Source organism: Lutra lutra, chromosome 10 (genome assembly GCF_902655055.1).
Source record: "Lutra lutra chromosome 10, mLutLut1.2, whole genome shotgun sequence".
In the NCBI taxonomy this organism is placed as follows: Eukaryota; Metazoa; Chordata; class Mammalia; order Carnivora; family Mustelidae; genus Lutra; species Lutra lutra.
Window position 1 is genome coordinate 67,469,648 of NC_062287.1, and position 17,108 is coordinate 67,486,755.

Consider the following 17,108-nt stretch of genomic DNA (forward strand, 5'->3'; position numbering starts at 1 on the left):
AGCTGCTTCTAAGTTTATAGAAGAATTTTCTTATAGTTGCTCTTAGTCCTTTTTGTTTGTTTTAAACTTTTTTACATTTAAATTTTACATCAGGAAACTATCCTAACATCACATGTGAGGTATGGATCCAACCCTGTTTTTGTTTATGTTTTAAGCTGTTTCCCTGGTTATTCTAAAGTAATTTAGTGACTAACCCATCTTCTCCTCTTTTATGTGAGATGACATCTTTGTCATGCATCAGATTCCTGTACTTGGACTGATTTCAATACCATCCATTATATTCTGTCGAGTTGTCTGTTACTTACCAGTACCACACTGTTTTAATTATGTTACTTTATATATTTATACCTTTTAAAATCTATGTATGTATTGGACAGGAAGAGTATCCCATGATTGATCCTCTCTTTCAAAAACTTCCTGGCTCTTCCTGCCTTGTTTGGTATTCTGTATGAATTTAACATCAGCTTGTTTATATACCCAAAAAACCCTATGACTATTTTTATGAGATTAAGTTTACAAATAAACTTGGCAAGAATTCACAACCGTATGATATGAATTGCCTTCCCATATGCTCTTTTTTATGGTGCCCCCAGAATATTTCAAACCTTATGTCTTATAGGTTGTGCATATTTATTAAGTTTATTGCCATATATTAGTTTTTATTGCTATTGTCAATAAAATCTTTTGATCTATCTTCCTACTACTGTTTGTATACCTAAAATGTGCTGATTTCTATAGAGTACTTTTGCACCCATCCATTTTGCTAGATTCTCCTTGCTTGTAAAAGCTTTCCAATAGCCTTGGGGCGCCTGGGTGGCTCAGTGGGTTAAGCCGCTGCCTTCGGCTCAGGTCATGATCCCAGGTCCTGGGTTCGAGCCCCACATCGGGCTTTCTGCTCAGCGGGGAGCCTGCTTCCTCCTCTCTCTCTGCCTGCCTCTCTGCCTACTTGTGATTTCTCTCTGTCAAAATAAATAAATAAAATCTTTAAAAAAAAAAAAAAAAGCTTTCCAATAGCCTTTCCTGGGTCCTTCCCATATGTGCAATCATCAAATCTATAAATAATGATAATTTTAGGGCACTTGGGTAGCTCAGTTGGTTAAGCATCTGCTTTCAGCTCAGGTCATGATCCCAGGGTTCTAGGATCGAGTCCCAACATCAGGCTCCCTGCTCAGCGAAGAGTCTGTTCCTCCCTCTCCCCCTGCCCCTCCCCTGGCTCATGCTTGCTCTCTCTCTCAAATAAACAAATAAGTAATATTTTTTAAAGTGTAACTTTGGGCGCCTGGGTGGCTCAGTGGTTAAAGCCTCTGCCTTCGGCTCAGGTCATGATATCAGGGTCCTGGGATCAAGTCTTGCATCGGGCTCTCTGCTCAGCGGGGAGCCTGCCTCCTCCTCCTGTCTTTCTCTGCCTGCCTCTCTGTCTACTTGTGATCTGTCTGTCAAAAACAACAACAACAACAACAACAAAAAACCTGTAACTTTACCTCTTGTTTAAAAGATGTATACCTCCGGGACGCCTGGGTGGCTCAGTTGCTTAAGCAGCTGCCTTCGGCTCAGGTCATGATCCCAGCGTCCTGGGATCGAGTCCCACATCGGGCTCCTTGCTTGGCGGGGAGCCTGCTTCTCCCTCTGCCTCTGCCTGCCAGTCTGTCTGCCTGTGCTCGCTCGCTCTCCTCTCTCTCTGACAAATAAATAAAATCTTAAAAAAAAAAAAAGATGTATACCTCCAATTTATTTTGTTACCTTAGTTTCTTTGGTTTCTAGACCCTCCAGAACAATATTAAATAAAAGTGGTGATATGGTTTCCTTAGGACATTCCTAACCTTAATGAGACTGCATCTCATTAATGTGAATGTTTTCCCATTTAAGCATGATGCTGGCTGGCTTCTGGGTTGACCAGGATAAACTTAAAAACTCTGAGGAAATTGCCATCTAATCCTATTTTATTGGGAGTATTTAACTCATGAATGGTTGTTGAATTTTATCAAATGTCACTCAGTACACTTCGGGGTGATTGTGTGATTTTTTTTCTCCATAGTTTGACTACTACTGTGATTTACATAATAAATTCACTGGTATTGAACCATCCTTATATTGCTGAAATGAATACCATTTGGTCCTGATGTCTTATTATTTTTTTAAATATTTTTTATTTATTTATTTGACAGAGAGAGATCACAGGTAGGCAGGGGCAGACAGAGAGAGAGAGAGGGAGAAGCAGGCTCCCTGCTGAGCAGAGAGCCCGATGCAGGGCTCGATCCCAGGACCCTGAGATCATGACCTGAGCCGAAGGCAGCGGCTTAACCCACTGAGCCACCCAGGCGCCCCCTGATGTCTTATTATTTTAATATGCTTTTCTGTTCTGTTTGCCAATATATTTTTTAAGATTTTATTTATTTGAGGGAGAGAGCAGATGGGAGGGGGCAGAGCAGCAGAGGGGGAGGGAGAAGGACAAGCAGACTCTGAGCTGAGCAAAGAGCCAATGCAGGGCTCCATCCCAGGACCCTGAGATCATGACCTGAGCTGAAACCAAGAGTTGGAAGCTTTATCGACTGAGCCACCCAGGCGCTCCTCTGTTTGCTAATATTTTATTTAATATTTTTGTATCAAATTCAGTAGCAAGATTGGCCTTTAGTTCATTTATTTCACATTTATATGGCTTTTATAGATGCTGATTACAGTAACTGGAGGTGAATGTGTTTTCCTGACTTATCATGGAGAACTGCTTCATTTGTATTTACTAGGGAATGGTATGACTTCCTTGGTTTGGAGCAGAATGAGAAGGTAGAGAATGGAATTAGGTTAAGGCTGACCAACTCTGGAAATAGTGTCTGGGCCCATTTCATGGAAGAGCTTTGTGTTTCTTGCAGGTGTTCTTAGGTCGGTATCCTAAGAGATTTTACCTACCCTATCAGATTAGGTGCATTAGTTTCCTTTTATTTCCCTGCCCCTGCCCAGCCCACCCACCAATCTCACACACACACACACACACACACACACACACACACACACTGACATTGCTATCTCCACATTTAACATGTGGGTATACTCTCAAGCAATGGAGAGAGAAAACAGCATTTTAATTGAAAATGAGAAACTTTCAAAACGTATTTGAATGAAAATACCTCGAATTTATGATCACTTGAATAAATCCGCTGAAATTTAATTTTTATTATTTTTACAATAAAACTTTCTGGGTAAATTAACAGTATATATAAACTTCTCCTTTTTTTTTTTTAAAGATTTTATTCATTTGACAGACAGAGATCACAAGCAGGCAGAGAGGCAGGCAGAGAGAGGAGGAAGCAGGCTCCCCGCTGAGCAGAGAGCCCAACGCGGCGCTCCATCCCTGGACCCTGGGATGATGACCCAAGCCGAAGGCAGAGGCTTTAATCCACTGAGCCACCCAGGCACCCCATAAACTTCTCTTTAAATTACTTAGGGGCATAAACTGATTTTAAGTACTTACCAGTGCCAATTTTATACAAATTTAACACAGATTATCATTCTTGTATATAATTAAACAAGGCACCCTGACAATGTCTTTTTAAATTTTTGCATCAAGTCCTTATTGTAGTATAAAACATGTACAGCAAATACACAAATCTAAAGTACACAACTGATGAATTTTTCTAAAGTGCATGTTTGTACCACTACCTCTGAGATCAAGATACAGAAAATCACCAGCACTCAGTGTTGGGTCCCCAGTGTTGGGTCCCCCAATAATGGGTCCATGATTAAAGGAGTGAGACTGATACAAAGCGAAGGTCAAGCAAAACTATATTGCGCGCCAAGCATCAAGAATCAAACCGACTGGCCAGGGCCACACCTCTTACAGAGAGTGCGACCCCTCCCTGCCTCACAGACTAACTTTATAGAGCAAAGGCCAACTGTTATAGAGCCGGGCCACACACAGGTGGCCAATGAGATTGCAACACACAGAGAAAGCTGCACAGTCATGCTAGGTCACACACGGGTGGCCAATTGAACTACAATTCACCCCATAGTAGACATTTGAACTAGCCTATCACCTTGGTGAGAATTGGCGCCCAAAAGGTGGGGCCCACACTCCTTGGTACCTAGGGAGACAGTATGGCGCTTTACTGATTGGATGTCTCCACCTGACCCGACTCATCCCTGCATTGGGGCTGTTATCTCTACCTGACCTGACCCACCCTTGTATTTGGGCTTTGTTACCTGGGACTGGTTTCCGGACTTGCTTTTAAATAAGTTCCCCTGGGGGGGTGGGGGCAGGGTCAATTTAAGTTTTACTGCATAAACAACAAAATGGCTGTTCAACCGAGTGGGGCCGCTCTGGCTGAATAGGCCCTTACACTCAGAAGTTTCCATCATTGCCTCTTCCCACATATATGTGACTCCCAACAAAAGTGCTTGCTTACCATCTCACTTCTATCATCTTGGATTACTTCATCAGGTTTTTGACTGTACAAACATTGGATTGTTTAGTATTATGGTAGGCAGAATTCTCAGAGGACCTCATGCTTTCTGCCCTGTAGAATCTCCTGCCCTTGATTCTGGTGGGAACGTGAATATGATGGATCTCACTTCCGTGATTAGGTTACCAGATTTTGCAAATGTAATTAAGTTCTAAACCAATTGACTTTGAGCTAATCAAAAGGGAGATTATCCTGGGTAGGCCTAACCTAATCGGAGGAGCCCTTAATAAGGATGGGGCCCTTTCCTGAAACTGGCAGGGTGAGAAAGATAAGATCCCGCTGGCCTGGAAGAAGTAAACTGATGTTAGGAGAGGCCCTATGTGGCCAGGAGGCCTCTGGGAGCTAAGACGGACCTCCAGCAGGCAGCCAGCGAGAAAACAGGCCCTCTCTCCTACAACTACCAAGAGCGGAATTCTACCAACAACCTGAATGAGCTGGAAGAGAACCCTTAGCTGCCCCTGAGACCCCGGCATGGCAGACACCCCCATTGCAGCTTTGGCAGACCCTGCACAGAGGACCCCGCTGAGCCCTGCCTACCTGCACTTTTGACCCAGACTCTGTGAGATAATAAACGGGTCTCCTCGGTGTTAAATCTGAGCCTGTTGCTTCCGCAACAACAGAACGTGCACGTCTATACAGTGGCTGGCTTATTGGGGTGGGGGCGGGGATCCACGCTGTCACGTGTCGCAGCAGTTCCTTCTTTGCTTTGCTGCCTTTTACTCCCTTGTGCGAATATGCTACAACTTGTTTGTCATCTGATGCTGGGCACTTAGGGGTTTTCTGTTGCTTTCTAGGGTGAATAATGCTTCTGAGCCTTTGGAGACCGATCGTTTCTGTTGGCTATTGTCAAAGATAAAGCCAGATGCTATGAAAAGTGTTAAGGATGGATCCTAATAATAGACTATTGCAACAGAAGAGAGAGAGAGTTCTATATGAACTGGACTTCCCTTTGATTTCCACAGAGGTGGCTGGGGGCTTCACAGGGAGATTGAGGGACAAGGAAGGGCTGAACAGAGGCTCGGTAGCGTCAAGGCAGTGAAAAATGACAAAGGCCCTGTGGGCATCAATGCTGATTAGGCCAGCCACGTGTGTTAGCGGAGACTGTTGAAATTAGGATTCTGTCTTCACATAAGGACGGGGAGACAAAGGTCCTATCCTTCCCGATGACTGCATTTCAAAGGACTGGCTTTCAGGTGCTTGAGAAAGACATCCTTGAGTGGTAGGAGATACATACACATCTCAAAGGGACAGAGGAAGGATTCTCCATTTAAAACCCTTTTTAGCAACTTCTCTAAAAAAGGGTAGTCAGCCGCCTATCAGCAGGTGTGGGCTAGAACAAACACTAAATTCCTTTGTCAGCCTTTGAGTTTTCTCAGGCAGGTACTTTTTCTTTCTATTTCCTTCCATGTAGGAGGAAGTGGGTGGGCTAAATTGTTTATGCTGAGAGTCTGCAGTGTTTCTAGGCCAAGGTTGAGGCCCAGCTAAGAAGACGGTTCAGAAGAGCTTGCCTAGACTTTGTTCAAAGACAGAATCTGTCAGTATATGCCGGGGAGTGGACTTGTTAGGTCGTGGAGTAGGCATGTACGTGATTGGCTTTAATAGGTACTGTCCCCCGGTTTTCAAAAGTGCTTGTACCAGTGGGTATAGACTCCAGCAGGAAATGAGAACTCCCCTTGACCTCCATCTTTGCAATGCTTGACAGTCTCAGTTTTGTTTTGTGCTTGGATGCCACCATTTTTATGGTGGTATCTCATTATTGTTTTCATCGGCATTTACCTGCTAGTGATGTTACACTACTTTTCACATGCTTATTTAGATATTCTCTTGTGAGGTCTGTTGCCAAGTCTTTTTGCCCATACCTCTACTGTGTAGACAGCCCTTTCCTTATTGATTTGTAATCTGTGTAGATTCTGGACAAAAGTCTTCTCTGTCAGATATATGTATTATAAGTAATTCTCTCATTCTCAGGCTCAATTTTTCACTCTTTAAAGGTGAAATATTAATAATAAACTTCTGTAAGTACACACATTACTTATTTAAATGCAGCCATAGTTATCAATAGTTTCCTTTATTGCTGCTTTTATACCCCAGTGAGGAGACCTTTCCCTACTCTGAAATCATAAAGATGTTCTGTGTTACTTTCTAGAACTGTGCCATCCAATATGGTAGCCATGATTTCACACTTGGAATGTGGCTAGTATGAGTGAGGAGCTGAATTTTTTATTTAATGTTAAGAAATTTCCATTTAAATAGCAAATCAATGGAAAATGTTCTGTTAAACACAATTTTTGCTTTTTGAATTACATTTGACTTTAACCACTAAAAAAGTGTAACCTAAATAGGAATGTATAAAACATGTACCAGTTTCTGAAGACTTAGTATGAATGGCATAATATAAAATATCTCAATAATTTGTACAGGACCACATGTTGAAATGATAATATTTTTGAAATTTGGGGCTACATAAAATATATGTTTAAGACTAATTGCATCTCTTTCTTTTTACACTCTTTAATGTGGCTATTAGAAAATTTTAAGTTACATGTGTGACTCATATTATATTTCTATTGGACAACAGTTAAAGAAGTTTTATTATTTTACCTTTCACAGTTTAGTCTGCTACCAAACTAGGATAGATTTTTGTGCATTCTGTGAGGTAGAGGAAATGTTTATTTTTTTTATGCTATCCACTTGATTCAGGAGCATTCATTAACAAGGCTGTCTTCCTCCACCCCACCTCCCAAGTCATTGCTGTGATACTTTGTCATAAATTAGGCAGGTCCGTTTTCAGACCTTCTATCCTGGTTCCACTGACTGGTTTATCCCTGTGCCTGAGTCACACTGTTTTCATTAAGTGGCTTTATAATAAATCTTCACAGCCTGGAATAGACCATCCACTTCGTTCTTCTTCAAGATTGTCTTGCCTATTCTTGGCCTCCATGTGTCTTCCAGAATCAGTTAATCAATTTCCACAAAAATATTTTCTGAACATTGGATTGGGATTACACTGAATCTATAGGTACATTTGGAGAGAATTAACAAATCCATGGACATGATGCCTCCCTGAGGTCTTCTTCAGTTTCTGTCCATATTTTATGATTGTAGTGATCCTGCCCTATTTTCATTAGATATATTCTCTAGTATTTGACTTTTTGATGCAGTTATAAATGATAGCCTTTAATTGATTAATTTATAGACTTTTAAAAAAAGATTTTATTTATTTATTTGACAGAGAGAGAGATAGCAAGAGCAGGAACACCAGCAGGGAGAGTGGGAGAGAGAGAAGCAGGCTTCCCACTGAGCAGGAATGGGCTCAATCCCAGGATCCTGGGATCATGACAGGAGCCTAAAGCAGATGCTTAACAACTGAGCCACCCAGGTGTCCCAACTTATAGACATTTGATAGCTTTAGAATAATGAGTCTTTTGATCTAAGAATGTACAATATTCTTAGTCTTCTATTTAGCCAGTGTTCCTAAAATTCTAGCTGTAAATCCTTTACCAGATACTTATTCGCAAATATTTTTCTCTTAGTTAGTGGATTGTCTTTTTATTTTCATCACAACATCTTCCAAAAAATAGAAGATTTTTTAGTTTGATGAAGTCAAATTTATTAATTTTTCTCTTTTGTAATTTGAGTTATATTTAAGAAATCTTTAAGACCAAAGTCACTAAGAATGTCTGCTGTGTTTTCTCCCAGAACTTTACAGTTTTTAGCTTTCAGGCTTAGTTCTGTAATCCAATTCTAATTAACTTTTTATAGTGAATAAAAGTCAAGGTTTTTTGTTTTTGTTGTTCTGGTTTTTGTTTGTTTGTCTATAGATATCTAGTTGTCAGCACTACTTGTTAAAAAGACTATTCTTTCTTCATTGGGTTATTCTGACACCTTCACGATAATCAACTGACTAAATACGTGTGGTATGTCTCTGTGCCCTTTAATCTTCCCACTGCTCTATATGTTTATCCTTACACTAATAGCGTTCTACTCTTGCTCACTTTAGCATTAGAGCAGGTCTGGAAAACAGGTAGTGGAGTCCCCCAGTATTGTTCTAAAAAATTATTTTGGCTATTCTAGGTCTTTTGTGTTTCTGTATACATTTTAGAATGAGCTTATCAATTTCTACCAAGTAAACCTGCTAGAATTTTGATTGGGATTGTTTTTTTATTTCTAAGTCAATTGAAGAATTGACAACTGCTGAGTCTTCCTGTTCGTGAAAATGGAATATCTCTCTAGCCAGGGTTTCTTTCATTTCTCTTAGGGAGTTTGTAGTGTGTAGATTCTGCATATATTTTATTAAATGTTTCTCTGGAGTATTTCATTTTGTTGTTGTTGCTCTTATAAATGGAATGGCTTTCTTCATTTTGATTTTCAGGTGCTCATTGTTGATATAAAGAAACACCGTTAACTTTTTATCATGTCCTTACTAAACTCACTTATTATTCTAAGAGCTTTTTTGTAGGATTTTCTAAATAAATAATCATGTTGTCTAAAATACACAGTTTGACATTTCTCTTTTCAATTTGTATACCTTTTATTTAACTTTCTTGCCTTATTGTTCTGCCTACAACTTCCTATACAATGCTAAATAGAAATGTTAAGAATGTACATCATTGTCTTTTTCTCCCAATAACAGAGGGATTATATTTCACTGCTGAATATATTATTTGCTGTAAGTTTTTAAGATAGGTACTCTCTATTATACTAAAGAAGATTCCTTCTATTCTTAGCTTACTCTGACTTTTTATCATGAGTAATGGTAAATTTAATCAAATGTTTTTTAAAATCTATTGAGATAATCATTTTTTTACTTTAATAAAAAATGTACTGAATTACATTGATTTTTTTTTAATAGAGGTTTGAAAATGTTATGATATTATTGTGTTCTTGGAGTAAACCCAACTTGATCATAGTGTATCATCTTTTTATTTGTCACTATATTGGATTTGCTAATTGTTTTTAGTAGTTCTGCAGTTATGTTTATGAGAGTTACTGGTCTGAAATTTTCCTTCTTGCAATATCTGTGTCAGGTTTTGGATTCAAACTTATGCTAGCCTTGTAATACAAGTTAAGATGTGTTCCATCTTTTCCTATTCTCTGGAAGAGGGTTTGTATGTTTATTTGTTTTAACACTGGTGTTATTTGGTTTTTAAACATTTGAACATAAACGAAGTCATCTAGCCTAGTATTTTCTTTGTAGGATGGTTTTTAATTGTGGACTCGATTTCTTTAATAGATACGTAAGTATTCAGATTTTCTATTTCTTCTTATGTCAGTTCTGGTAAGTCATGTTTTTCAATGAATTTGTCCATTTTATCCAAATTTTCAACTTTAGATAGTTTGTATAATAGAGTCCTGAATACTCCAGAGGACTGTTCATCCTCAATATTGGGGATTTGTGTTTTCTTTCTCTTTTTTCTTAATCATTCTTCTTAGAAGTCATCAATGTTATATATTTTGAAGAACCATATTTTTGCTTTGTTAATTTTCCATTTTATTTCTGTTTTGTTTTTATTGTCTCTCATAATCTGTTCTTATCTTGATTATTTTCTTCCTTTTAGATTCTTAGGTTCATTGCTGGTTCTTTTTCTAGCTTCTTAAAATAGATCTTATGACAGTGATTCTCAACTTTTCTTTTGCACAGTGTCTACACAGAAAGCTCTAAATTTCCGTCAAGTCACTACTTTAGCTACACTCTAGTTATGTTGTTGTGACATATTCTTATCCCATCTGCTTCAATTTACTTTTATTGGTTTTCAGAAAAGTATTACATAATTTCTAACGATTTTGAGATTTTCTAGTTATATTTTATATTGTTGATTTTCAGCTTAATCTCACTATTGTCAGAAGACATACTATGTATGACTTCAGTTGTTTCCTTATGGTTTGGCATAGCACCAATTTAGTAAATATTCAACGTGCTCCAGAAAAGGATGTATTTTCTCTGGTTGTTCTCAGCTTGTTGGCAGTCAGGGGACTTGGAAACTCTTCACTCAGAATGATAAGCATTTCAGGAGCTCTGTGTCAGGAAGTGGAATCAAAGACCAAATATTGGTGGGAATGAGGGACAGAGACCAAATTATATATTTCTTATTATTTCACACTATCCTACATTAAATAGTTGATTATCTTTTAAAGAAGTTAAAAACCAAAAGGGAAATTATTTTATATTACTCTTTCTGGAGCTCTTCATTCCATGTGTTATATTCCTTCTGCTTTAGAACTTCTTTTTACATTTTTCTTATGTATGTCTGCTAAGAACAAATTATCCTAAAGGCTTAATTTTTTCCCTCATTTTAAATGAATCATTCACTGGACATAGAATTATAATCTGACAGACTTTTCTTTTAGCATTTTATTTTATTTTATTTTTAAAAGATTTTATTTATTTATTTGACAGACAGAGATCACATGTAGGCAGAGAGGCAGGCAGAGAGAGAGAGAGAGGAGGAAGCAGGCTCTCTACTGAGCAGAGAGCCTGATGCAGGGCTCGGTCCCAGGACCCTGAGATCATGACCTGAGCCGAAGGCAGAGGCTTTAACCCACTGAGCCACCCAGGTGCCCCTCTTTTAGCATTTTAATGATGTTTCAATCCCTTGGCTTATTTAGGTTCTGATGAGATGTCTATATGCACATTCTTATCTTTGTTTCTCTGTATGTAATATATCATTTTTCTTTGTCTGGTTTTAAGATTTTATTTCTCTGTCTGGTTTATTATCATGAGCCTTGCTATGATTTTCCTTATGTTTACCCTGTTTGTGGTTTATTGAGCTTCTTGGAACTGTGAATTTACGATTTTCATTAAATTTGTGTGATTTTCAACAATATTACATCAATGACTTTTTCTATCTCCTGCTATCCTTCTGGCACTCCAATCTTATGTATTTTATTTATTTTTTTTTAAAGATTTTATTTATTTATTTGACAGAGAGAAATCACAAGTAAGCAGAGAGGCAGGCAGAGAGAGAGGAGGAAGCAGGCTCCCTGCTGAGCAGAAAGCCCGATGCGGGGCTCGAACCCAGGACCTGGGATCATGACCTGAGCCGAAGGCAGCGGCTTAACCCACTGAGCCACTCAGGCGCCCCCAATCTTATGTATTTTAGACCACCTCATGTTATCCCACAGATCACTGAAGTTCTGTTCAGTTTTTCAGTCTTTTTTCCCCCTCTGTGTTTCATTTTGGATTATCTCTATTGCTGTTATTTAATTTCACAGTCTATTTTTCTCTCTAATGTTTAATCTACTATTAAGCTGACCCAGTGAAATTTTCATTTCAGATTTTGTATTTTCCATATTTATATGTTCCATTTGGTTCTTTTTCTATATTTTTTACCTGCTCATTCTGTTCATAGTGTCTTTTTATGTTTTTGAGCACATTTATAATAGTTATTTTCAAATCCTTGTCTGCTAATTTCATTATCTCTGGGTCTGCTTTTATTAACTGATTTTTCTCTTGATGATGAGTTCATTGTCCTGCTCTTTTGCATATCTAGTAGTTGCTTTCTGGCTGCTAGGTTTGGTGACTATTACATTGTAGGGTGTCTAGACTTTGTTTCTTCATTTAAAGAATGGTATGTAAACAGTAAAAATGTTTGTCAGACAATAAGGTAATTTGAAGATCAATTTGTTTCTTTCAAGGTTGTTTTTAAACTTATTTGGGGCAGTTTATAATAACCTTTACCCTAGGGCTACTTTATCCTTATTAGTAAAGTATGACTCTTCTGTGGCCTCTATTCTAATGCCCGCAAAGTTTGTTCTACCCTAGCTGGGTGGAACTTGAGGATTTCTCAATCCTCTGAAAAGCTTTAGAGGTTATTTAGCCTATAACTTCCCAACAGTAATAGGCCCAGCGTCATGTAGTTACACTCTATGCATCTAAACTTTACTATTAAGCAATAGACTCAAGGGGACTTCTGTGCTTATTCCTGACGTGCTTTTTCTGCATAGCTCTCTCCTCTACCCCCTCCCCGAACATTCCAGCTGCCTCCACTCACCCAAACCCTGATCTCTGTCTTTTCAACTCAGTGAACCTGGTACATTGTTTAGGTTCCTCCTATCTACACTGTGGCCTGGAAAGTGTCTCTAGAGAGGAAGCTAGTGTGATTATAGGACTTCATTTGGTTCTCTTCTTACCTTTATCACAGTTCTGCACTGCCTGTTGTCTAATCTCTGGGAACAGCTGCATGGTATATTTTGTCCTGATTTCTAGTGCTTTGCGGTGGGAGATCAATCCCAGAATCAGTCACTCCATCATAGCCAGAGTGAAACAATGCTGCCAAGTCTTTTTTAACCTTGCAACTGAAAAGTAAATTTCTGGAATCGATGGTTCTGTGATGGAAAAGAGTAAACCGGGGAGAGATTCAGAGGTAACTATATATAATGTTGGCCAGAAGTTTAAGAAATGCAGTATATTTGGAAATATTTTCTTCTCGATTTCAAAATAAGATTCAGTGGAACCATTATATTCATTTCTGGAAGTTTCTACTTTAGGTCACTATACTTCTCTGTACAATGAAGGCTAATTAGGCAGTGTTGCTAATGTTACAGTATTGTTGATTTGGGTCAATGAACAATGAGGCAGTTGCTACTGCTACTGTTGATGACAAGATTTATTTACACCTCTTCAATGAACCAGGCACTGTGGTAGGCTCTTTCCATCGATTACCTTTATTCTTTTACTATAGTACTGCAAGTCAGAAGTTGTGAGCTCCAAAAACTCAGGAAATTGAAGTCAGCTCCTCAAGCTCACACACTAAGAAGTGAACACTCTGTGACTACATTACTCAATAGTAACCCAGTAGCTGGAGTTGGAGGACAATCTGAGCTCACCACCAGCGGTGCCCCCTTCCACTACTATGCTGTCCTCTGATGCTCTCTTCACCTGAGCTTCCCCATCTGGCAAATTGTAGTGGAAAACAGTTAACTCCTTCCCTGGGGAGGCTGTGCTTGTATATAGATGTTTTGCATTATTTTGCTTTGAATAACAGCATATGTAAATGTGCTCCCAGAGGTTAAAATTACCCTTCTTTTTTAAAACTTGGCCTCTCCCACTGGGGTAAATAGTTGAAAATTATGGGGAGGAAAAGGCAGACTGGAGAGAATGTGAGTCACATGGAATTGCTTCTCCTTCTCCCTCTCTGCCCAGCACTTATTTCTATTTGAATATAAGCTTCACGGCAGAGTGAAGATTTGTACATTTCCTTTCGTGGCTTCCTCCCGCGTTGTGACAGTCAGTATCCAGCGCAGGTTCATCGAGACATCATTCATTAACTCTGCATCAGGAGGAAGTCCAGGGACAGATGTCCTTGCTGAAAAGAATAAAAGCCTCCTGTGGCACCTGGAGGACTTTACCACACACCGTCTCCAGCCAGATCACAAAGAGATTCTAGCGAACCCGGGCCCTTTGCCGCCTCTAACCATCTACCTCTTGTTCTGAGGTTGGCCGAGCTCCTGGACTCCAGCTCTCCCCTGGGTCCTGCATTGTCGAGCCCTCCCTATCTTCAACTGCCTTTCCTGGCATTTGAATCATCACTTCGATGATGTGATAATATCTGCAAGTTGGGAAAATAAAAGTGGCATTTGTTTAGCCATAATTAATGAAATATTTATGTTGCATGAGACTATGTGATAAAACCTCAGGCTTAGCGTCCTTTTGCTTCTGATTACATTTGGGATTTTTTTTTTCTATGACCAGACATTCTGACGCCAGCTCTTTTACACTGAGCAGATGTCATGTAGTAAAAATGGGTGCCAGATGCTGTGAGCCACAGAAGGGCGATTTGTTTAAGAGCTGGCTCGGACTTTTTTGCATTCAATTACTCTGCAGAACAAACCTTACCCGAGCGTTTAGGTAACTCAGCTAACTTCAGACAAGCGTTTTAATAATAGATTTCATCGCCAAATGCGTTCTAAGCAACACACCATATAAATGGTGTTTAAGGAATTAATTGATTTCTGCATAATACCTTTTTTTTTTAATATGAAAGGAGAGCTGCAAAGCTCTTGGCAGGGACCCAGAAATGTAATTAACATGGAGGGCCAAATTTTCAGTTGCCCTCAGGTACTGCTTCCTCCTGCTCATGGCAGGTGCAGTGAGGGAAGAGCAGGGAGGAAGGGAATGATGGTAAGAAGGGAGATGGAGAAGGAGCTTTGGGGCACAAGGTAGGAAAAGAAACTGGGATTTCAGTGAGTTCTTCTCTTCCCATTTCAGGTTCCAAACACATCCCTAGCCGAGGGCAGGTGACAGGGGCCGCCTCTTCTACTTCCTCCAGCAACTCCTCCTCTGCAGATGAAGGGTTTCATCCCCAGCCTTCCTTGCGGTCAAAGGTAACAACACCTGGCTAACCAAAGAAGGCCTTGGCTTGTGGGGGCCATTTACCCTCCAGGTTTCAGACCTGTGGTGGACTCCGGCTGCAGTGGTTTCATTAGGATCACGTTTCACTGCATCTGACAACAACCGCTTTTTACCTGGAACACCAAGAATGATCTTTTTTTTTTTTTTTTTCTAAACTTTTAGAAGCTTGCCTTTCTCAGAAACTTCAACCGGCAGAAAACAACAACAACAACAACGACAAACCAGACATATTTACTTAAAATCATTTGGTGACTGCAGCTCTTAAAGTGGGTTTAATATGTGGTCCAACAAGCAAACCATCGAAAAAAATTACAACAAGCAGATGCATATTTCCCTGGGGGAACACAGCTTCATTTAAGAAGCACTAGAGGCAGATTGCATGGAAAATGTTATGTTTATTCTAATCAGAACTATGAAATGAACCATGCAGTTACTTCCAGACGTGGGTACTCCAAGGGTCCCCGCTGTGGAAGGGTCTAGCTGCGTGCTGGCTAGGGAGATGGCTGTCCTCTTGGCTTTATGACCGTATTTCTGGAAAACACTTTAAGCAACTTCCATACCCACAGATTTTAAAAACACAAACATTGTTATGTGTCTTTAAAGGCATCTGTGTGTCACAGACATGAAGACACATCCCATGACCAACCTCGCTGTTGTTTTCTTGGTCCACTGGGGCCGGGGCATTTTCACTGGGACTGAGGGATGAATGGTTGGACCTAAAATGCTTCCCAGGAGAACAGAGGAGCAGTTCACTGTGCTAACAGTGTTTATTTTTTGGAGCAGAGAGGATCTGAGGAGAAGGGGAGAGAACCAAATTTATTTACTTAGACTCAACTTTTCCATATCTGGCATTAGGAACTTCTGGCGTCATCTCAAGTCACTCAGGGGTTCCAGCTCCCCACGGCTCAGCTTAGAGCAAGTCAGGAGGGGGCTGGGACATGGCATGAGAGAGAGAGAGAGGGAGAGAGAGAGAGAGAGAGAGAGAGAGAGAGTGTGTGTGTGTGTGTGTGTGTGTGTGTGTGTGTGTGTGTGGTGGGGGAGAGGGAGAGACTGGGTAAGATGGAGGGAGGGAGGGAATGCAAAATGAAAAAGAATATATATGCATTTTTCATTTCTAACCGTGGACACCTCTGATTAGTTCAGTACTCAACACAAATGGATTTGGTATGTTATGTTGATTCCTGGGGTTTCTTTCCTGTCCCTCTCATCCCTTTCAGTGACCTTGAGTTAAGTCTTTATTCAAATGAATACAGACATTCATCAGTCATGCTAACAGCCATTCCAACACTCGAGGAGAAGAAGAGAATGGAATAGCCCAAACACATCAAATAGCAAGACTGTGAGATCTAGGGCAAGCCTTGCAAGTAGCTCCTTGTCCTCCTGCTGGCCCAGAACAGAGCCTGTCAGCACTTAAACTTGCAGCGTGGAAAAGCTTGCCTGCTTCACCTGGCATCTGACCACTCTTACAGGAAGGGAAGCCGGCCAAAAGTTATTTCTTTACTACTTCCCAAGGGCCCACCCTGAAGGAACAGGGGTTTTCTCCTCTCTTTGCAGGTGTGTCTCCAGCCCTTTGGCACAGAACTCACATCAGCTCAAATGAACCTTTGCTCGGGAAGCTGGAGACAGGATGTGAACAGTCCACCCCTTCCCTTCGCTTTGGTCCTCCCCACCCTCTCCCCTCCCAAAGCCAGGCGTGGACCTGGGAAACTGGGGCAGGCACTTGTCCTGGGTCCTGCCAGATCTCTCCCTTTCTCTGTCCTTTGTCTTTTTCCTTTGTCGCCCTGAGCCTCTCTCCTTGCCTCTCTCTGCTGTCATTGCCACTCTTGAGGATGTAAGGACCGTGCCCAGCTCATCATGAGACTAGATGAGCATTTGTGAACAAATCATCCTTCTTTTCTACATCAACATCTTTTAATAAAAGGCAATAGTGGCTTTCTTTCCTCCTCTAGGTTCTGGTTTGCTAACTCTTGATAAAGCAGGAAACGTTTGGCAGCTCTGCTGCTTGAAGTGTTAACATGGTGTGGTGCTGTCAAGCCACCCCCCTTGAAATTATATTAAATGGTCTTAATTTAGGAGGAAACCTTGACATTTCTATAAGGCAGGGGTCCTTGATGTGCCTGCACAGTATTTGGCCTAGGAAAGGCCGTGTAGACCAGCTGAAAATGTGGTTGCCGGATTCAGGCTACCTGGGCTTAACTCCTGGCCAATGACTAATTGTGCCATCTTGGGCAAGTTATTTTGGTCCAAGATTTGATTGCCTTATATTTCTTAAGTATAATTCGAGGGATATATGAGCTAATACA

At 40.3% G+C, this 17,108-nt stretch overlaps 1 protein-coding gene across 6 annotated transcripts in view; it reads left to right on the plus strand.

The window, feature by feature from the left end:
• Window positions 1-17,108, plus strand: part of MICAL2 (microtubule associated monooxygenase, calponin and LIM domain containing 2) — a 216,382-nt gene that overhangs the window by 167,796 nt on the left and 31,478 nt on the right. For all 6 annotated transcript variants that reach the window (XM_047690499.1, XM_047690500.1, XM_047690501.1 and 3 more), the window contains one exon: window positions 14,662-14,777. In XM_047690499.1, coding sequence (XP_047546455.1) covers window positions 14,662-14,777 — 116 coding nt within the window. The remainder of the gene's footprint in view (window positions 1-14,661; window positions 14,778-17,108) is intronic.